This window comes from Argiope bruennichi, chromosome X1 (genome assembly GCF_947563725.1).
Source record: "Argiope bruennichi chromosome X1, qqArgBrue1.1, whole genome shotgun sequence".
Classification (NCBI taxonomy): Eukaryota; Metazoa; Arthropoda; class Arachnida; order Araneae; family Araneidae; genus Argiope; species Argiope bruennichi.
The window spans coordinates 70,563,797-70,587,464 of NC_079162.1; the positions used below are offsets into that span (position 1 = coordinate 70,563,797).

Consider the following 23,668-nt stretch of genomic DNA (forward strand, 5'->3'; position numbering starts at 1 on the left):
CTTCTCATGGACAGACAAAACCTCACGTGTTGGCCGTGCGTGGCGACCCATTAGAAAGACGGGTGGTGCACTGTGGTCCCCGGTGTATCAATCGGCTGGTACCTAGTCACCTGAGTGGCTAGTCTGCTAGGGATCAAGCGAAGGAGTTACTCCTTGGGCTTGGCGTTAAGGGTGGTCACTGTCCCCGGGGGTAACTCCGAGCGTATAGGTTCCGTCTAGCACCAAGGTAAGCGCCGAGGCTGGGAATGGCCAGAGCCGGTGGCTGCCTTCCCTTGTTGGGCTCCGTGGTGGGCGGTGCCGTCGGGCCTGAATTTCTCTCTATATCGTATGGGCTCTCGCAAGAAATCTCCCTTCAGTGGGCATCATAAAGATTTTAAATTTGTCACCAATGTTCATCATTTCGATTCTTTTTTTATAATAAAACTATTGTCAGAAAAAAATGAAACATTTAACAACATCTCTCCTTTTCTGGTTCAAAAAGCTGTTGCAGCAACTGTCGGAGACGTGTCTTCAATCCGAAAAATGCGTTCGGGCGATTTGCTAGTAGAGGTCAGTTCTAAAAAGCAAGCACAGCAAATCATTAAAATAAAAGCTCTAGCTACATATCCTGTGACAGTTAGTCCTCACTTTTCCTTAAATTATACAAAAGGTGTAATTACATGCGGGGAATTGTTCAATGTCCCTCTTGAAGAAATAACAAAAGAGCTTAAACCTCAAGGAGTAACGCAGGTAAGTCAAATCAATATTCGACGGGATGGTCAAATTCAACCAACTAAACATTATATTCTAACTTTCCATAGTACCAAATTACCAGAATTCATATATGCAGGATATTTAAAATTGCCAGTTAGACCGCACATACCTAATCCGTTGAGATGTTTTCAATGTCAGCGTTTTGGGCATTCCAAAGTTAATTGCCGCGGGACCCTAACGTGCGCCCGCTGTGCAGAAAAAGGCCACGAAAGCCAACAATGCCACGCAGAAGAAAAATGCGTGAACTGCGGCGGAAATCATGCATCGTATTCTCGTTCTTGTGAACGCTGGCAACTCGAAAAACAAATTACAACCATTAAAATAAAAGAAAATATTTCCTATCCAGAAGCTAGACGGAAAATTATAGCATCGACACCAAAACCCGGTTTAAGTTATGCATCTGCTGTGCAAAACTCCTTTTGTGAAAACTGCTCTTGTTCAAACTGTACAAAAAAAGGCATCAAAACAAAAACACAGGCAAAAGTGTCGGATTCTGACACTGAAACTTCCCTGACTAGTACTCCTGATCATAGTAAAACTATTAAACTTAAACCACAACCGAAACCAAATAAATCCCTCAAGCTAAAACTGTCCAAACGTGGCCTGGCTACTAAAGATCTTGCCAGTAAACTTAAAAAAACGACTTTAAGAAGTTCTGTTGCTCTGGGACTTGCAGATAAAGGTGTCGCTCATAAGGACTTAACGTCCATTTTTGGTGGCCCATCAAAAAGTCCCGAAATCATCTCGCTCCATCCATCTGAGGAAGAGGATGAATTTGAAATGAGGTGCGATGTCACGCAACCTCCGAACACTGCTCCCACACCTTCACTTGCAAAAAGACTTTCTTAATGGGTACCTTCCTTTCTTGGAACTGTCGCGGCATTCGTTCGAAACTCCATAACATTAGACATCTTATCAACAAGTTTCATCCTATTTGTATAGGACTTCAAGAGACCTTCTTGTCGTCTGATTTCTCTCTGAAAATTCGTGGCTATAACTGTACTCGGAGAGATGTTACCTCCGGCACCCACCCATCAGGTGGTGTCTGCATTTTCACTTCTAATCTCTATCCGAGCACACCTCTTACTCTACACACCTCTTTGCAGGCCGTGGCTGTGCAGGCTCGTTCTCGAATTTTGGTTACGGTCTGTTGCATTTACTTGCCATCTCAACGGACTATTAGTCAAAGTGATCTCGACAATTTGATTGACCAGCTTCCATCACCATTTATCTTGTTAGGCGATTTTAATGGACATAGCACTTTGTGGGGTTCGGAAGTTACAAATTCTCGTGGGCGACAGATTGAACAATTTATTTCGAATAATTGTCTCTGTCTCCTCAATAACGAAGAAAAAACGTACTTCCACGAACCCACGCGTAGCTTCCATAGCATTGACTTGGCAATCTGCACTCCTGATCTTCTACCACTGCTGAATTTTGAAGTTGGAAATGATTTATATGACAGCGATCACTTCCTCCTGATAGTCTCTTACTCTGAGAGAGATGGGGCGAATAATTATCCTCCACGGTATCTATTCCAGCGGGCAGACTGGGATAAGTTCCTGCAGTTAGCAAATATCACTGATTCTATGGTCAATGAGACAGACATTACAGAAGCGGTGCAAAATGTCATCAAATGTCTAATTAACGCCGCAGATCAGAGCATTCCGAAGAGTTCCCCACGGTTAAGAAAATATCGCAGACCGTGGTGGAATGAAGCTTGTCGTGACAGTCGCAAAAGAGAAAAGAAACTCTGGAATATTTTCAGAAGGTATCCAACCACAGAAAACCTAATCGCTTTTAAACAAGCCAAAGCCTTTGCTCGCCGCATTCGTCGTCAAAGCCAGAGAGAATCCTGGATCAAATTTGTTTCATCCATTACTTCTTCAACCTCAAGCAAACTTCTATGGAGGAAAATCAGGGCCGCTAATGGCATCTACAAAGAATTCTCTATTCCTGTACTCAACTCAGGAAATGCGAATATATCTTGTCCATTAGATGTTGCCAATACTTTAGGTCATGCCTTTGCTAAAGTATCATCAGCAGATTCATATAGTCCTGCTTTCCTAGCGACTAAGAATCGTGTAGAAAATTTACGTTTGGACTTTTTTGCTCAAAATTTTCTTCCTTATAATACTGAATTTAGGTTGAATGAATTGAAAAATGCTTTATCTAAGACACACGATACCAGTCCCGGTCCAGATGGAATCGCTTACAGCATGCTTCGCCACTTAAATGCTGCATCGCTCTCCAACCTGTTATGCTTATTTAATAGAATATGGATTGAGCATCAATTCCCTTCTCAGTGGCAAGAAGCTCTGGTGATTCCAATATTAAAGCCTGGTAAGGATCCATCTAATCCTCTTAGCTATCGACCTATTGCACTGACGAGTTGTTTATGCAAAACGCTCGAGCGCATGGTAAATGCTCGCTTGGTCTACGAACTGGAGAAACAAGGCTGCATACCGCAATTGCAGAGTGGTTTCCGTAGAGGAAGATCAACCTCTGATAATATAATCCTACTGGAAACCGAAATTCGTAATGCCTTCGTTCATCGTAACCACCTTGTCTCCATTTTCTTTGATTTGGAAAAGGCTTATGATCGCACATGGCGCTATGGCATTCTCCAAACGCTTTTTAATCTTAATTTTAGAGGCCATTTACCTATATTTTTAAAGAACTTTTTATCCTTTCGAACATTTCGTGTCCGTTTGGGAAATTGTTATTCTGATTATTTTAATCAAGCTGAGGGTGTTCCGCAGGGAAGCGTCCTTAGCGTAACTCTTTTTATCGTTCATCTTAGCCAAATACTACATCATTTACCATCATCTGTTCGCGGAACCTTATACGTTGATGACATACAAATATCCTGCCAAGGATCTGATATGAACTTTATTGAGCCGCAGTTGCAAAACGCAGTGAATAAGCTAACAGCGTGGTACGAGGATAATGGACACACATTTTCTCCTGAGAAAAGTCGTTGTGTGCACTTCTGCAGGAAGCGAAATCTGCACCCAGATCCAATTATCTATATTAAAAACATTGCCATTCCGGTGGTGAATGACATGAAGTTTTTAGGAATGATTCTCGACAGAAAATTGAGTTTTCTTCCACATATACTATATCTTCGGAAGAAATGCGAGAAATCTTTGAACATCCTCAAGGTATTATCTAATACATCTTGGGGAGCCGATCGCACCACCTTACTTCATGTGTATACTGCAATCATTTTATCTCGCATAGATTATGGATGCATGGTATACGGATCTGCTCGGTCTGCTGTTTTACGCAGACTAGATACCATACATCATTAGGGTCTGAGGATATGCTCTGGAGCTTTCCGTACTTCCCCTGTCGAAAGCCTTTATGTAATTTGTAACCAACTGCCTCTCGATTTGCGTCGAAAGAAAGTCTCAGCACAGTACTATTTCCGTACATTATCAGTCCCCCGGCACCCTATTTGTCAAAGTTCTATTTCCTCGTCTCTCCTTCGACTCTACAATGCTCGGCCCTCTCACATCCTTCCTTTCAGTATGAGAGTTGAAAAAATGATTCAGAACTCATTCTTTGATAATATAACTCTTCTGACCAATGATCCGTTAGCGTTTTCACCTTGGGATTTGCCACAAATTACTTTCCTTAACCCATTTTCTGGATTTGACAAGTCTAAAACTCCACCAGTTATTTTCCAACAAATGTTTTACTCACACCGCTATCAGTATGGTTCTTACATCCCAGTTTATACTGATGGCTCAAAATCAGACGAACATGTTGGCTGTGGAGTAGTAATTGGATCTGATATCGACAGTTATCGTCTGGAGAGCTGTTGTTCTGTATTTACTGCTGAGCTCACAGCTATCCTCTGTGCTCTCCAGAAAATATCACTTTCAACTCGCAGCAAATTTTGCATTTATAGCGACAGCATGAGTTCATTGCAAACGCTCTCTAATTTTCACTGTCAGATACACCCAGTTGTTCATGAAATATTCATCCTTTTGCGCACTATCCAGAATCAGGGTTTCTCAATTCTTTTTTGTTGGGTTCCCAGCCATGTCGGGATTTTTGGCAATGAACTGGCAGACAAAGCTGCTAGAGATGCCTCCTTATTTTTGCTGCGCCCTCTTGCTTTTTGTGATATCAAGAGGTCCTTTGCTAATTTCATATATAAATCATGGCAGGAAACATGGGATCAAAAAGTCAATAACAAGCTGCACGCTGTTAAACCAGTAATTGGTTTGTGGTCGGCTCTGCCTTTGCGATGACATGATGTGAAGTTGACTCGTCTGCGTGTGGGGCACACCCGTTTCACTCACAAATATTTACTATTCGGAGAAAGGGCACCTACATGTCCTACTTGCGATACTGTTTTTAGTGTTAATCATATTTTGATTGAGTGTCCAAATTTTAATACTCAGCGTATTCACTTTTTTAAAACTTCATCACTAACAATGTCGGACTTAGTGGGAGTAAAGCCCCATGGAAATCTTTTTCAGTTTTTAAGGGCCATTGGTTTGTACGGATATATCTAGTTCTTACCATTTTTTAACTTTTTCACGTGTGAAATTCAAACTTTTAAAGTAACTCATTTAAAAATCTTTTGATACAATTATTTTAACGTTTTTTCTATTCCACGATCGTCAATATTCTAACCATACGTTTGGCGCAGTTTAGCCAAGGTTGGCTCTTGCGCCAATAAAACTCACAACCAACCAACCTGACTAATAGTGCGTGAGGCATTATGTTTCGGAAGGTATATCAGAATAGAGGGCGATTTTATTCTGCGAATGCCTTGAAGACAGTCATTAAAAGTGCATAGTACAATTTGGAACCAGAGATATTACAAGCCTTATTCATGTCGATAAAAAAACATGTATATGATGTCATACTGAAAAATGAGTCTTTAAACTATTAATAACATTGAGTCGAGCATTTGTTGAAATGTCATATGTTCTATAAACTTTTGGTACATCTAATATTTCCATTTTATTATATAACTGAATTACAAATTGTTATTTTTTCTAAATATTTTGTTGAATTCAAGTCGCATATGGATTAATTAAACATATTGGTAATTGGTGCTCGTATGCGTTTTTGTTTCGCAAAAACATATATTTTACTATAACAAATAGAGAGTCTATAAACTTTTGAGACAGATTGTATATCTCAAAAAGCGTACTTTCAACTAGAAGTGAAATTTTTTAAACTTTCCAAGCACAATAATAAACTAATTCCAGCTGCACAAATCGATAATAGTGTCGGATTAATTGTTCATTATTATATCATACACAACACTGCTTCATGCCCCTGCAACTATAACTCACTGGTTAATTATTATATCAGCTCATCTTTCATCAAAATACAATTTTTATTGTTCGTACTTCATTCCAACACCAGATACTTTTTAAAAGAAATTTATTCCTGACTCTTCTCGTTCATCTTATCATACTGCAATACCAAACGTTTATTAGTCTTTTCAAAATATTAATTGTTTTTTTCAGCTGATTTTTCTATGAGTAAAAAGATGATATCTAGTTCGATGTCTCGTTATGGAATTTTCTTCTCATTCTCTAAATCAAGAGTCTACAAGATTTAAATTACTGCTTACATAATTTGTTTATATTACTGCGATATATCTATCTTTGCTCATTAATTCAGAATAATGAGAAACTTCCACGACTGAAACTGAACTGAATAAATAATTAAAATTGAAATAATAATTAAAAAAAATAAGCAAAACAAAATTCCTCAGCTGGGAGGCGGTCTTTGAAGCGTCTAATATGCTTCTGGTAGCATACATAAACTGCAAAATAAAAAAAATAAAAAAGATTACATTTTTGGACGGAAAAAATAAATTTGATATATAAATAATGATTTTTTAGCCATTAATTATTATTTCAATAATTGCATTAGAAATTTTATATTTAATCTAGTTATATTACATAAATGAATGCCATAAAATAATAGCTATATGTATTTTAACTCTTAAAATAAGGTATATGGCTATTATAAAATGAAGTGTTAAAATAATTTTTAGCTATCGAAGTTATGTATAATGCAAGTATATTTAGTAAATATTATATGGAAAATTAAATTCAAAAGGAATATATTCTAAAAATCATACAAAGAGAGCGAAGGAAAATCTTATATTTCAAGGTGATAAAATCACTTGCTACATTTTTACAACTTAAGAAGAAAGTAAAGTTCTTGATTAAAAAAATTTGTCTGGAATATAATGATCTTTTTCTACGGAAGAAAAGGAGACTATTTGAATATTTGATAAAATAATGATATAGATTTGACTTACATTTCAACTATGAAAACTACTATTGCAAATCAAATCTAAAAATATTTTTAAAAAATTGTTAAAATTATAGTAAAATTGTATGAAAATTAAATTTATATCATTGAAAAGATGGGTTTTCGGAATTCTAAGTAGAAGTAAAAAATATTTATATAAATATATATTTCTTGAAGTTATTTGTCCTTTCCCCCTCCTCTAGAATTTTCGTATATATTTTAATCATTAAAACTCACTATATAAATTAAAAGAAAAAAGAATACACTTTCAATTCCCAAAGTATATTTGGGCCAAATGTGAAAACTTTGTGTCAAAATATCTGCCCTGTAATATATTGACGGACAGACAGATAGACATGGACAGACAAACACACGCATTGACTTTTAATATTAGCAGTGATAATAGTGCACAATTAGCCTTAAAAACGGACAACTCTTTCATCTAAAAGCTATGAGAACATATAAAAAGATACAATAACTAAATTTGTTAAAAACATTTCGAATGTTTCTAATGAAATTGTTCTGAAATTGCTCAGAAAATTTATAACATCATTACTTTAATCATTAAAAAAAATCTTAAATGACCGATAACCCATCAGTACGAATATGGAGACTATAACTTTTTATTTCCATGTATGCCGTAGGAAACCTATGGCATAAATCAATATGCTATCTTCTCTTATTTAAATATCTATGTATATATATATATATATATATATATATATATATATATATATATATATATATATATATATATATAAGCATTTTCAAGCATACCCTCTCCCCACTGAGAGAGAAATTTTTGAAAGGTGGCTTAACAAACTTTCATATAAATAAATTTCAATTTTATCATCATATTTCTTTAGCATAAAACTATTTGCCATTTTGTTTCTGAAAACCTAGCTTCAATTCTTTCCTAAGCTGTAAAAAGGACTGTGTATTCTCCCACATTTGAATGGAACCATTTTTTTTTTAAATCCCCGGCAATAAGAATGTAAAAGATTCTTTTCTTTAATATGTATCTAATTGATTTCTGAATTTTACTGCTCTTGTTTATGGTACACTGTGCATTTTCACTTCCTGTTCCATTCTAGTGGCGTCATGTAAAATCCTTTCTTTCACGTCAACATTTATAAACAAATTTCATAAATTCAGCTTTTTAACTTTCATTCTACATGTTGAACAGCTTAGAAGTTATAATATTCTTTAAGAATGTATGATGACTCTTTTTGAGCAACCCTTCGACTCTTATGCGCCCCTAGTTGTCATGGGAAAAGTTAAATTTAATCGAAGAATTCTGCTCCTCGATATCCAGAAAGCTTTCGTCAGAGTTTGGAAGAAAGAAGTATAACTCAAATAAGAACTAAGGTAACTCATTTTTGAAACAATATGTTGAAATAGATTCATAATGAAAAATATTGGCTTATTATTGCGTGCCTTCATCTCAGTTGCATTAAGCCAATATATTATTTTTTTTTATTAATAGGTAGAAGTAGATATAATCTTTTTATTTTTCTGGTCGAATTTTCTAATGAAAATTGAAATAAAGATTCGAAAATTCATTTCTAATAATATTCGATAATTCGATTTTAATGAAAATTCATTACACGAAATCTAAATTATACATATAAGTTTTCTTTACTTCTAAGCTATCCAAACTATCTATCATAAAAAATCTATTAAGTTAGGAGCAGTACAGCCAAATATGACTCTTGCGCCTTAAAAATCCATCATTTTAGGTCCTTAACTCGCGATAACAATATGTGGATGCACTATTCTGTTAGAATTATTGTTATCCATTCTCAAACGCCTCTAGAATTCGTAGAATAATGCATTCCTACTGAAAGTTTAATTAACACTAGCCATTTATTATAATTTCAAAAAAAGAGAGATTCAATTATTCCACAAGCTTACAGTCTGTACAGTTAATATCTGATAACACCAGATAATGTTTCCAAAAAAAAAAAAAAAAAGGATAACTAGTTATCTATTGTCTGTAACTATGATGAATGATTGAGTCTTTATTTAATTTGAGTTCTGAGACTTTACTGAATGTTTTTAAGTTTAGGTAAAAATTATTCAAAGTAGGTATTCCTTATATTTTCAAAGTATTAAAAAATATCTTACAAAGAATTTCTTTGTACTTATAATATGCAAAAAGTTAGAAAACAGGAAAAAATGCAGTTTTATAACCCTTCAAAGTAATAAGAAAAAGAGGTACAACTTGCACCTCTGGTTTAGAATAAACTCATTTCAAAAATACAAACCAAATTCATAACTCGATAATGTTATTTTTTTACTTTAGATAAACCCTACCTGAAAATAATGATAAAAAAAAGGCCATACTTAAAAACTACTAAGCCCCTAACATCCTTTATATGTACAATCTGGAACAAATAAATAAACTAGATGAGGATCTCGAAAAAGTAATTATACACTCAAAATAATAAATTCTACACCGCATCAATAAAAGCAACCATTCTTTAACTGAAAACTTAGAAATTAAAAGAAATTATAAACAGATTCTCGTTTCCTTGGTGGTTGTAGCATTATAATGGGGAGTTTCTCTCTTAGTCCATTGCCGATAATGTATCGTATTTCTGTATGAGAGGTAGGCGTATGAACCGTCCAATAGGGCCATTTTGCGTCGATCAGAGGACTCGATGCTTTCGTCAAGTTTGGGCAAGCAGTTCAACCCGGGCATTATGTCAGGGTTGGTAATTCTTTATGGTTTCTATCAATTTTTTTCTCTCTATTTGTTAAATTGCATTAAAACAACAACATTGATTCAGACTTTATCGGTAAAAAATATTCCTAGTGTAAATGAAAGAAAAATCTTATAGTAACTTTATGTATCGTTAGACAGACCGAAAACAAAATAATTATGCCAACCATGTTGAGAACACATGTTGTATATTAGAAAAGTATCTGAAGTTGTAGAAATAAAAGTATAAAATTTATTGTTTTCTAAACACTTGCAAACAATAAGTGAAGAAAAGACGCTGCTTATCAACCCCTTCAAACAACGGAGAATTTTTTATAAATAAATTTTAATTACATATTTATAGCTCTTTAAATAATTTTAGTAAAAAATGGAAATTCAAAATTTTGTGATAATTTTTCTTTCTTATTTTTATAGTATTTATACAAATGTGTTTGGGTAATAAGTAATGTCATGTGGTATATATTTAATTGAATACCTACTTTGAACAGATTTCATAATAATAAATGACTAAATCATTAACTAAAAAAAAGTAAGTAATATATTTTTAATTTTCATTATAAAAACTGCATTGGTTCTTGCAAACAATTTTAATTAACTTTTTAATTTAAAAAATTTAAGATGTTTTACTAAACCTGGATAAAAATTCCCACAGTTAAGTTATATGAATGGAAATCATATTGCCATACATTATTGTGAAGTAAAAAAAAAAGTGATTGCTATATTCGTAATAAAAAATTCCTGCAATTGAGGAGAATATATTTAAAAAAGAAATATTAGATTGTATTAAATTGTGGAACTTCAATATTTTCAATATAGCAATACAACTTTTCAACATATTTTTTTTCTAATTTACCTTACAATTTCACTCGGGAACAATTTAAAAAAAAAAAAAAAAAACGTACATTTGTTGGCAAAAAATATATTTTGTAAAATATATATTTAAAGAAAATTTACTTAAGAATTTATTTTGTGTCAACTCAATCTGTACCATGGATCAATTATTTACAATGGAACATTATAATTTGTTATATTTCATTAAAATTTTACATTGAGTAGTAATAAAATTTTCGGATATCACCTTATTTAGTATTCAGGATACATATTTGTCTATTTTCAGGATAACTAGCTAAGACTCATTCATCTATGGAAATAAAAATTTCAAAGCGATTAACATTAGTGTACATAGCATTATTTTCTCTTCTAACAAACTTGTAAAAATTCAGTTTTAGTGGTGTTCCTACAGAATGTGTCTTAAGCATTTTAAAATTATCTATGTGCTCATAATATAGAGGTACTAATGATTTTTAAAATAAAATATCATTATTTGGGTCTACTTGACAACAGTATACTTGCTCATGCTGATTTCCCTGAGTTGAAATCTCAAAATAAAACAAATAGAGAAAATGAGATAAATAAAAAAAAAAGTAAAAATATTTTAAATAAAATAATTTTGCACCAGCATGCAATGTTTTTTTTCAAATCACACTTAATATTTTTCTGTATAATGAAATTTAAAAGAAAAAAAAAAACGAGAAAATTGTTATTTTGTGAATTTTCTTTATTTACACCAAACACTTTACAATATTGGAAGGTTAATTTTAATTAACTTCCATTTTAAAAGTACACTTCACATAAAATACACATGACAATGAATGAATATATCAAATAAATGAAAAAGACACGAACTCCCGACATGAAAGAGATACATCGATAAACAGGAACATTAAATAAAAATTATTATTTTTGAAAGTACATATTACATTTTAAAATAAAATAATTTTGTATTAGCATGCACAATTTTTTTTTTTTCAAATCACATTTTAATGTTATTACATTCATATTTTTTTGTAGTTTAACGAAATAAAAAAAAAACGGGAAAATTATTATTTTGTGAATTTTCTTTATTTACACCAAATATGGAAACACTAATAATGGAAAGTTAATTTTAATTAACTTCCATTTTAAAAGTACACTTCACATAAAATACACATGACAATGAATGAATATATCAAATAAATGAAAAAGACATGAATTCACGACATGTAAGAGATACATCTATAAACAGGAACATTAAATAAAAACAATTATTTTGAAAGTACATATTACATTTCAAAATCAAATAATTTTGTACTAGCATGCGCATTTCTTACTTTTCAAATCACACTTTAATGCTATTACATACATATTTTTCTGTAGCTTAATGAAATAAAAAATTAAAAAAAAACAAAAAAAAAAACACGAAAATTATTATTTTGTGAATTTTTTTTTATTTACACCAAATATGGAAACACTAATAATGGAAAGTTAATTTTAAAAGCACACTTCACATAAAATGCACATGACACTGAATGAATACATAAAATTAGATATGAAAGATATACATCGATAAACAACAGGAACATTAAATAAAAACAATTATTTTTGAAAGCACATATTATAATTAGACCAACACACAATTTCTGCTATAAAACACCACCTGCGATTACAGAACTCCTAAGCTCAATGGCTTATCTCTTTTTTCTGAATTTTACATACTTTGATGGCACTTTCATTGGTTCCAATTCTTAATCAAGCTCATAACTACAGGCTTCAGAGGCAACAGCTGATAATGACTCTTGCTGTCCCCCTCTCTTAACTGTTTCTATCTAACATAAGAACTTTTTTTAGTCAGAGTTGAATATTTTTCTGAACAATTAAAGTAATTTTATAACCTAACTGAATTCAAAAATATCCACAAATGAGCCATTGATGTGTCTTTTATATGCTATCTTTAATCCTGTTAACCCTTTCTAGTGCCGTGGGAAGAATTCTTCCCACCAAATTTATCAATCTTTGTATGAAGGTTGGCATAAGTTCTGACAATTTTTTTTACAAAGACAGAAACTTAGATGCTTCAGCTCTTTATCTTACACAAAATGATGTGTCTTGATTTGTTACTTAATTATTAATTAACCAAATTAATTAATTAATCAAATTAAATTTATCTAATAAGTTAAATGAATCCCTTTTCTTATTCTAATTTCAAAAATTATAAATATTAAAACTAAAAATATTTTAACATAATATGACTAGAAAAAAATGGCCCTTTAAAGGGTTTATTAAAAAAATATGATATCCAAAGCTATTTGGTATCAAACAAAACAATATTAAAATATGCAAAAGCTATTTGGTATCAAACAAAACAATATTAAAAAATGCAATTTCATTTATTTAAAATGTTCAAAGGCAAATTATTTATATAATTTATTATAGAATAGAAAAAATCTGTTTTCTAACTACTTAAGAAGCAGATTCCCTAATTACATAATCAAGATTAATTTTTTGGATTCAAATTACTTAAACATACAAAAAAAAAAAAAAAAGTCTGCAGTTAACATAAATTTATGTAAATTCCTTGATGTTTTTTAGATTGATTTCAAATATATTTTCCATTTTTCTGTGTCACATAAGGAATTGTGAAACTAAAAATTTCAAATTAGAAGCATTTTTTTAAAAATTGTAAATTCAATTTACAAAATATTCATTATTTTAATAAATTTGTTTATGAAAATACTTGAAAGAATAAAATAAATAATACGAATGTCAGAAAAATATTCAAAAATTAGATTGAAAAAATTAGACACACTCTTCAACAGAATTCTTATGTTCTTTAGATTCTGAAATTGATTCAAAGTCTCTTTTTAACAGTTATCAAATTCACACATCAGTGTCCTTGACATCATCTTTCCATGTATTTTATACCTTCATGAAATCTCTCACGCTGTTCCTTACTGAATGTAAAAAGATTTTCAGGTATATATTCAAGAAGGAAGCGTAAAAAATGTATTTTTAAGCTCATGTTACAATCCAGCTCATTTAGATTTTGCAGCACTTTTCCAATACTTTTGTATTGTTGAGATCTTTGTAATTACATGATTTTAAAAAGATGTCTTTGAAATTAATAATTGCTTTTTCTGTTTCTTTTTTCCCTCGTTCATTACCGTCTTATATCTGGCCAATGAATACATCAAGTTTAGGGATTGCAATACCGGTATACCGAATACCGGTATTTTAAGCCATTTGTACAATTTTGTATTCACAAGTTTAAATACCGGTTTTTCGGTATTTACTAGAAATTTTTACAATACAGACACACACAGAAAATTACACAATACAGAAATCAGTTATATCCAAAACCATCCGACGAAAAATCGATTTATTTGATGATGAGGGATTTAAAGGTGAATACTTAGGAAAAGTATATCGCGCATTGCTAACAGTACCACCAACTAACGTAGATGCCGAAAGAGCGTTTTCGACAGCTGGTAATTTTTACACAAAATTACTTTTCAGGCTTAATGGCAGTACAGTTGATGCATTTATTTTTTTTTTATCACATTTCAAAAATTTGTAATAGTACCACAAACTGAATAGTGATATTTACGCTTTTTTTGTTATTTAAATAAATAAGATGTTTCTTTACTTTTTTGTGATTACATACTGTTTATAAGTTAATTTATAAGTTACAAATTATTTTTTGTGATATTTACACTCTCTTACAAAACTGGTAAATAAAAAAAAGAAACACCTGTGTTTTCTTTCTTTTTCCAAAATTTCTAATACTGGTATTAAGATTTAAAAAATACCGAATACCGGTATTGAAATTTTGGTCCGGTATTGCAATCCCTAATCATGTTTGATTTTACATCCTAATAAATGTAAAAAAACATCAATTAAATATTGAAGCAGTTACTATTTTTATTCAAAGCTTCAAAAAATTCTTTCATTAGTCTCGGATCCACAATCACACACTTCTGAATGAGATGCTTCACACTTCTGTTGAATTTAAAATTTTTCACAAATTTACTATTTAAATTCTTTAAATTTTATTTATTTTGATGAGGGAAAAAATTAAAGATTTTTAATGATTCTTCCAAAATTACTAATTGGCAACAAGACAACTTTCAAGCCTCTCTTACTAGAATCAATAAATAGACTCTACCAAGACAGATCAGGAATAATCTATTCAGTATACAAATGATTCTTTTAAAGAAAAATGCCTGCACAATGCTTAAAAGTCGCGACAATAAACTTTGAGCATTTAGTTTTAAAAGAGTTAAATCTCGTACAAAATTTATATACCAAAACTTTGGGTGGTACAACAAAAAGTACGATAAAATCTACTTTTTTGATAGAAAAATACACTCCCTTCAGAACTTTTGATTCACCGTTTTATACGTAATGTTTTTCCATAATATCCTAATGCAGGATTCTAACAAAACACTCTCGCGAGTACCGCCTTTTTCAATCATATTTTCTGATAACATTTCAGAAGCTTTTCATCTAAATCAATCTGTAAAGGGTGCCGTCTGGTAGCAGAATTGACATAAATCTCATTAGTCATTGATGCATTCGCAGGAATAACTTTTTTGTTTAATTATAAATAAAATGTATCCTTAATTAGATAAATTCTGGGCTGAAAAGTGAGAACATAACAACGTTAACAATGTTTAGTTATTTAAAAAAAAAATTTAACCAAATCTCCAATACATCAAAATATTTTCTTTCCTCACTGGAGGTTCCGGTTGTGGTTACGACCCCGAATGAGGAGAGAAAATATAGTTATTCTCAACGATAACTCTTCTTCTAATCTGCAATATTCTTCTTATATCTCATCTGGTTTTTTCAAAAGAGCCACAAGAGATTCCGGGGTACAAGCTATAAAAGAAATAATACAATTAGCAAAATGTTTTAAAAATTTTTTTACAACTAATGGAAATGCTATTGAAAATTACTAAATTGCATGTCGTTAAAAATTTTTAAGTCACTGATTTATTATCCCTTAATTCGATTTTTTAATTATTGTTATGCAGATTGCAAGTCTATATAGAAAAATTTAAAGAATCTATAGAATTATTTACAATTAAATTTATTTTCCCTGTTACTGAAATACTAACATTGTTAAGGAAAAAAATAATTAATCACTTAAACCAAGCAGATATGAAAAACTGTAAATGAACATAAAAAGCATTTCAATCTTAACATTTAAGATTTGAAATCCAAAAAAGATAGCAATAATTAAAAATCCCATCTTTCAAATAGGAAATTAAATGAGTAATTATTTATTTACCTTTTCAGATTTGCCATTACTATGAATAGGATTAGCAATATAAGAAAAACAGATTACAAGGCTGAATTGTATCTATTGATTGAGATAAATTTTGATCTGGAGCACAAACAATGCATCTCATATTAACTCATTTGGCATATTTGACATAAATGATCATCTTAAATAATTCATGAAAATTAATAGACAATATACAATGGATAAACTTCACCTTGAACCTTAAGCTCTTATGAGAATAGCTATTTATGATTACAGCATACTGTCCATAAACTACAATAGAATTCTGACATGAAGTATTTATCAAATTAACAGAAATTATTAACAAATCTTTAAAAAAGAAAAAAGTTGCAGTACCTGTAGGTCTGTCAATAAAGTAAGAGTTGACCAAACATTTCCCCGCTGTAATTCTACAAAAAAAAAAAAAAAAAAAAAACGAATTTTATATGTAATGGTTATATATAAAAAGGAAATTTAGAAAACAAGATAAATAGAAATGTACCTTCTGTTGGGGTCGTACAGAAATATTTTGTGTAACAGAGCAATGCATGTGGGGGGTTGATTATTGAACTTGAAAGTCAGTCTGTTGTATCTACAAATAAAAATAAAATTAATTAATATTATAAAATGTATTGATACATATGGTAAATCAAACATTAAAAGTGTAATGTTAAATCTGTAAAGATAACCCACACCTTTTGATTTTTTTCTTTTCTGAAAGACGTAAAGAGGCTGTTCTAGGTTTATGCAGTAGATTTGAAAGAATGACAGGAATGTTAAAAAATTAATGCAATGAACAGCACTTTAACTAAAGTTCGTAACCCTATTTTGTCCTCTGCAATGAGGATGAAAATGGGAGATGACACCACAAATTCACAAAAAGGAATTTCAAAGCTAAAAAAAATTACAAACCAATTTATCAAAGCAGAGCATTAACTGATATATCTATTTGAAAAATTGTATGTAAATTATTACTAAAGATGAAATAGTCAAGTTCATATATCTTGTTAATGAAAATTGTGATCATTAAAAGGAAGAGCAGGTGTATTCTTGTCAGAATGGAAATATTCTGCCCATTTATTATTAATTGTATTCATTATTTAATTTTTTTATCCTATACCTTCAGAATTTGAGGATAAAAGGATATCTTTGATTCTATTTGAATTCAATAAAAAAGAATGCCAAATAAGAGACTACATAATCAATTACTGTGTTTCTGTGCTTATACTTTTAAGGAAATTATTATTTACCTTTTTATCAACAAAAATAGATTAATTTAAGAGTGAATTCAAGATGGCTGAAGTAAAGTGACAAAGTTATCTAAATGTCCCCCCCCCTCCCTTTTCAATTTTCTTTTTCTTCCAATTCCTGGTGCTCAATTTATTTTTCAAGAATTGTGTTTAAAATATCGCATGCTATAAACAATCAAAACTATCAAGTATTTTAGTTTCAAATTCATACAGCAGCATACATATACATAATCAAAAAATAGATCTGAATGTTTCAAATTTATTATTTTATTTGGTAAGTCTACATGCTCAAATAATACTGAATTCAATTTAAATTATTGAAAAGAAGATATTTATAATTTTTATGAAATTTTTCTTTTAAAGTAATTGACAAACAAAACCTTAAAATAAACTACTGCATTTCTTAATTAATTTCAAAATGCTTATTAGAAAAGTTAAAATTCATTACAATTTAATTAAAGATTACTTTCCAAAGAGGTATAATCAAATTTGAAAAATTCATAACTTATAAAAATAATAATTTTTTCCCTGATGCAAAATTAAACTTTGTACAATGGATAATCCACTGTAGCTTTTAATGCTATTTATTAAAATCAATGCTAAAGAGAAGGAAAAAAAAAATGTTACATACGGTTGAGCACGTAGTTCATACTTCTCCGTAAGAGGTAGGTGTGAAAAACCCTGCATAAAAATTGAATTGATATTATAGGTAAAAGTCAAAAAATTGCTTCAAATCAACACAACATGATACACATTCTTTCATACGATAAAATCTCTTTAGAGCGTCTGAAGAACCATTATAGAATGGCATAGTATCAAATTTCGGTTCAAAATATGATGAACTACTCACTTTAGCCTTACACTATAATGGAATAGGTATAATTTAATATGATTTAATGATTATTTTAGTATCTTTTTATACTTACGCCAGACATAAAAAGAATATCTCAATTTATTCATAATTCTTAAACCAATCAATGATACTTATAGCACTTTATAACTCTTCACGAATAATAATACATGCATATTTTTCTCCCTTTGAATTCTTATTATAGAACATAAAACGTTGTATAAACAATAATTCTCATTATTGGATATACTATGATAATTTAAATCAATTTATAACAACACACAAAAATTAAAATAACTCCTGAATTCTAATAATTCTTTTTAATTTATCTTTCTTTTCGGGCAAGTCCTGAAATTTAATCTTGCTTCAAATAAAAGTTGGTAATTTAATTTTGGTGATATTGGATTTTGAGTTCTAAAATTCTAAATAAATTATTGTACTCTGAATTTATATTAATCAGTTTTTTTTTTTCCTTCTCTGGTGTAAAGAAGACATATGGGGAAATCTTTAATATTTTGATGTATTTTAATGCATCTTGGGAAATATAGTACATATAATAATTTCTTTCATCATTCCCATTATTTTCACCATCTATCAAAGTTTCTTAACTTAATCTCTAACCGTGTACACTCTGAATACAAGTAAATTTAGGTAATCATCAGAAAAACAGCTTACTCTAAAGCAGTTAAAATAATTTTCATTTAGCATAACTACCTCATCGTCACTTTAAAGTAATTTACTTTTTCAGTTTTGAATAGTCTATAATTTGAAGAGATTTCATAATCATATCTAATTTCAGATTAGCCTTCTTCCAGATATGAAGAGCTAAATTTTACTAAGCATTGTTCCAAAATTAGCATTTTAGATGAGGTCTTTTGCAATAAAAAATACATTAAGAAACTTGAATAAATAAGTTCTGTTAAATAAGTTATACAGGTAAGCACACGTCTTTTGTCAGAAGAATAATGAAAAAGAAAGAAAGAAAAACCTAAGAATAATGAAAATTTTTAGATGCAGCCAAATCTGTATAAACCAATCCATTCAGAAATGACGATAATATAATGATAAAGAACAGCTTTGGCAGTTAACAATAGCAAGCAAACTGCTAGCTTAACAACCGTAAAAGCACAAAGCATTCAGAGAGAACTCGCAGGAGAGAGACTTCGTTCAACTACTTCCGTGTTTCAACTCATCTGCTACTCCTACCGACTCAAAACGTCCTACTCTCAACTCTTTCTCCTGGCCTTTTATAATTTCCGTGACAAGGTAAAGACGCTTCAATAACACCCTCCAAAGTTCTAACGGGGCTATCGCTAAGTTTCTCGAATATTCTGGATCTTCCGTTTTCGTTGCCAAGACCGAGAGCCATTGATTTTGCATTCCTTTTGAACCCATTAAAGCTATCTGTATTTTCCTAACCAGGAAACTTACTGTGCAGGGAAGTAATATTACAAATTTGTAAGAATATAAAAAGAGCCAAGACTCACTTATCATTTCAAACAGAATAAGCAGCCTTATAAACCACAATATGTTTTTCATTTCAGAAACATCTTGCAGAAGATTTTGCAATTTATATAAATAATTTCACAAAGCAAACTGCTAGCTTAAAGTGAAAGCCCTCTACACAGTGTAACCATGAAATAATAGAAGAAGTATATACTTATAGATAGTATATATTCTGTTGACATAAAATTTTGTTACCTTTATAAAAAATTTAGAAATATTTATGTCCCAGCTTGTAATTTTGCAATGAAGTGAAGTTTTTAAAAATCCTATTATGATAAATTAATTCTTCCCCTAAGGTATTAGAAATGTCGCCTACCTTTTATTTACTTTTTCAAAAATGTATCTCAAAAAGATTAAGAGTACAAGAAAATCACTAAAAATAATATAGAGTGGAATTCCCTCGCATAAGTAAAGATCAGTGGTAAAGCGTAGTTAATACTTGCGTATAGTATCCATTGCACAAATAATTTACAATAATGACATGTAATACAGATATTTCCATTAAAAAATATTTACGTGTACATAAGCACCAAACAACTATAATTTAATCGCTTCTACGATTTCAAGTCTAAAACTTGTTAATAAGGTTAAAAAACCTTGAACTAAAATATAATAGCATTGAATATATGATTGCCTTTCTTTTCATTCCCGTTTACTGAAATTTCTTATCTAGTACATTAAATTAAAAAGCTGTTTATGCGACATTTACAGTTAAAAGTTCTTATTCTCCTTACAGTAAAACAAAAAATGATAAAATATTTTTTATTCTTTGAATAATGCGATATTAATAAATAATGTTTTGAGTAGAAATGATTAAAACACCTCAATTTCAAAAATAACTGATGAATAATATTTCAAAAGGAAAGTTTAATTGAAAACTAGCAAAAATATGAAATATTGTTACATCTAATCGATTATAAAGGCATTTCTTATTAATCTGATTTTTATGGTCTAATTTTATTAATTCATTATTCTGGAAATGTTTTAAATATAACTTGTTATAACAGCAATATAGCTTGATAAGATTATACATAATCTGATGAATTAAACAATAATATACAGTTGAAAAATATATTGAATAAAAGTAAATAAAATGCAAAGATTATTTGAAAGGGATTATTTCTGTGGATGTATATCATTATGATAGCAACATATCATCATTAAACTTTATTTTGGCTACACAATAATTTCTTCAAATAGATTTATCTACAAATCTTTGCGGCAATTTATGTTTTGAAACACTATATAATCACACGAAAACCTAAGACTATTAAAGAATTCTTTTCATTAAATGGATCTAAAAGCAAAAAGACAAAACTTACAGGCCATCGGGTTTCATTTGGACTTCCAAGCAAGTCCACTAACTTCGAAATCATATTATTATCAGAATCACTTTTGAAGAGAGGTCTTTTTAACAGGAGTTCTGCAAAAATGCAGCCAGCAGACCTAAAATACAACATAATGGTTAAGTAATACACGTATGAAATAAATCTTTTATTTGATACAGAAATTTCATTTTCAAATTATTCCATATCATATATCCTGTTATTTATAAATTTACAATTGACCACCATCAAACTAAACCATATGATTAATTAGTCAATTATTTTAGTATCAAAAGTTTACTGAAGGTAACTGAAAGCTACTTTTTCGTTATAAAATTATGTTCATATGTAATTTTTAAATGGAAACAAACTAATAATTTAAGTGTTAAGTAGGCAATACTAAAAGAATATAAAAACAAAATGAAGACTTATGTTTCGCACATCACCATGGAATAATCATTTAAATGATTAATGAGTGACATAATAGAAATAAATAGGGGCACATGGATATATGAGAAATTTAAAGAGAAAACTAGAAAATTCCACATTTGCATCATATAGTGATGATAAAATAGACTGGTAAATAGCGATGGCAACAGCTTTCTTGAATCTCATGAAAGTAACAGCAGTGATTGTGATAATTCTATAAATAATAAAATAATAGCCGCAGATAATATAACTCATCACGCAATAAGCCTCCGGTCTAACACTGTTGTCTATCTGGTCTATGGCAATACTGTTGAGACCCATATGATTTTTGGACAGCATCAACCTTCAAATGATAAGTGTCAAAATTTCATGACATTCTGACAATAAGTTTAAAGGTTACAATGGTTTTAGTAACCCCAGTTTTGTAATTTTCAAAACAATGGATAAAAAAGAATTTCGTGTGTTGATTAAACATTGTTTTTTGATAAGGAAAAGTAATGTTGAAGCTCAAAGTGGCTTGATAAGCGTTAAGGAGACTCAGCATCAGGAAAATCAACTATTATTGTCTATGCTAATTTAAACGCCGTCGTACAAAATCCGACATGCTGAATGCTCTGGTCGCTCCAAATCAGCAATTATTCCAAAAAAAATATAAAAAAATCCACAAAATGGTTTTGAAAGACCGTAAGGTGAAGTTGAGTGAGACCTTAAAGCCGACATCTTAGAGATATCAGAATGTAGTAGATGCCGCGTTTTTCTTTCACCGGACCAAAAACAATACATCGGCAATTCAGAGCGCTGTTTGTTCCTGCTTCTTGCGTCGGCATGTGAAATGGATGAAACATATATCCACTACTACATTCCTGGATCAAAGCGATCATTAGCTGAATGGATAGCAACCAGTGAAAGTCATCCAAAGCAACAAAAAACTCAAAAGTCAGTGGTAAGGTTACGACATCCGTATTTTGGGACGCGCATGGTAGTTTGTTCATCGATTATTTTCAGAAAGGTGAAACTATCAAAGGCTAATATTACATGTCGTTATTGGATCGACTAAGTGTAGAAATCAGAAAAAAAGGCCTCACATACAAAATTAAAAAAAAAAAAAATGCTGTACCACCAAAATAATGCCCTGTATCACAAGACGATGCAAAACGATTAATGAATTATGCTTCGGATTGCTTCCTCATCCACCGTACTCTCTTTTTCTTTTTGAAGACACCAAAAAGATGCCCCTGGGAAAGAAATTTGACTCAAATGATTGCCGAAATTGAGGTCTATTTTGAAAGCAAAGACAAATCCTTCTACAAAAAATGAATCGAAAAGTTAGAGGAGCGTAGGAATGAATGTATCACTCTTGAAGGAGTGTATATAAATGAATAAAGTCAAATTTCTAAAATAATAATTGTTTTTCTTAGTTAAACAGAAGACTTATTGAGCGATGTGACAGTTTCTGTAGGCATCCCTTAAATCTCTAATGGCAGATACCATAAATTACGTAAGTAGTTTTTCCAAACATTTAATTTATGCATTTCATATATGCTTAACATGCTAAATTACGAAATTATCGTTTATTTGGAAATTTAATAGTTAAGGCATTCTTTATTTTACACATTAATATTTAACTTGACTCGTTTGACGTTCATAAAATGGAATTTTGTAATTGATATTTCACTCAATTTCTGATGTGCTAGTTTTGAATATGTACATATATATCATTAAAGTCAATACACTTAGTTAATAATTCAACTTGCTCAAATTTGGACTACATGGCGCCATTAAGAAATTACTCTGGAAAAAAATTATTTCCATGTTCCATAACATTTATAATAATGAAGAATAAAGTAAACATCAGAAAGTCAAAAATAATCATAATAAAAATAATTCTAATTTTTCAGTGCATTAATAAATGTGTGTTTTTACAAAACTGTTTTATAATTATTTTAGTTCCGCTTTTCTTTATTGAATATATTTTTAATTGCCTTCAAAGTCATTTTTTTAATGCGAAAATGGTAGGTAACTCTGAGGATATGAAGCACATGTGTTTCTGAGATTTTACAAATTTTTATCATTTCTTACTGTCTTTCTAGCTAAGGGATGACAGAGAAAATCAATAATGCAGATAAGTTTTTAAAAAGTATGCAATATCTGTATATAAAAATAAAACTAGCACTTAATTTACATAAGATAGTGAGTGAAAAATAAAACAAAATCATTTCCGTCATCAGATCAACATAAGTTCTACATTCTATGCCAAATATTCAGCCAACACCATATATTTGTTTATGAACTAGTGAATTAGCAACTTCGTATTTTAAAATCATTATTATGCCATTACAGCTAATATTTTCCCCCATAAAACAGCCAATAATTCAGCAGAACAAATTCCAACAAAAAAATACTCTAAATATCACACCCTAATTTCATACA

The 23,668-nt window shown here is 30.5% G+C and overlaps 3 protein-coding genes across 3 annotated transcripts in view; 2 read left to right on the forward strand and 1 right to left on the reverse strand.

Annotated features, from left to right (window-relative positions):
- Positions 1 to 522: 522 nt before the first annotated feature.
- LOC129959277 (uncharacterized) lies at positions 523 to 1,602 on the forward strand. Its single transcript, XM_056072100.1, has one exon. The coding sequence runs from the start codon at positions 523 to 525 to the stop codon at positions 1,600 to 1,602; it is 1,080 nt and encodes a 359-aa protein (XP_055928075.1).
- Positions 1,603 to 4,286: 2,684 nt separating this feature from the next.
- On the forward strand, positions 4,287 to 5,015 carry LOC129959278 (ribonuclease H1-like). The gene has a single exon (XM_056072101.1). It carries the CDS (start codon positions 4,287 to 4,289, stop codon positions 5,013 to 5,015), a length of 729 nt encoding a protein of 242 aa, XP_055928076.1.
- Positions 5,016 to 13,191: 8,176 nt separating this feature from the next.
- Positions 13,192 to 23,668, reverse strand: part of LOC129958630 (cyclin-dependent kinase 10-like) — a 63,892-nt gene continuing 53,415 nt past the window's right edge. The window contains exons 10-14 of the mRNA XM_056071229.1: positions 20,807 to 20,930; positions 17,760 to 17,809; positions 16,381 to 16,470; positions 16,236 to 16,288; positions 13,192 to 15,472 (exon numbers count right to left, since the gene is read on the reverse strand). Of these exons, the coding sequence (XP_055927204.1) occupies positions 15,420 to 15,472; positions 16,236 to 16,288; positions 16,381 to 16,470; positions 17,760 to 17,809; positions 20,807 to 20,930 (370 nt within the window). The 3' untranslated portion in view covers positions 13,192 to 15,419. The remainder of the gene's footprint in view (positions 15,473 to 16,235; positions 16,289 to 16,380; positions 16,471 to 17,759; positions 17,810 to 20,806; positions 20,931 to 23,668) is intronic.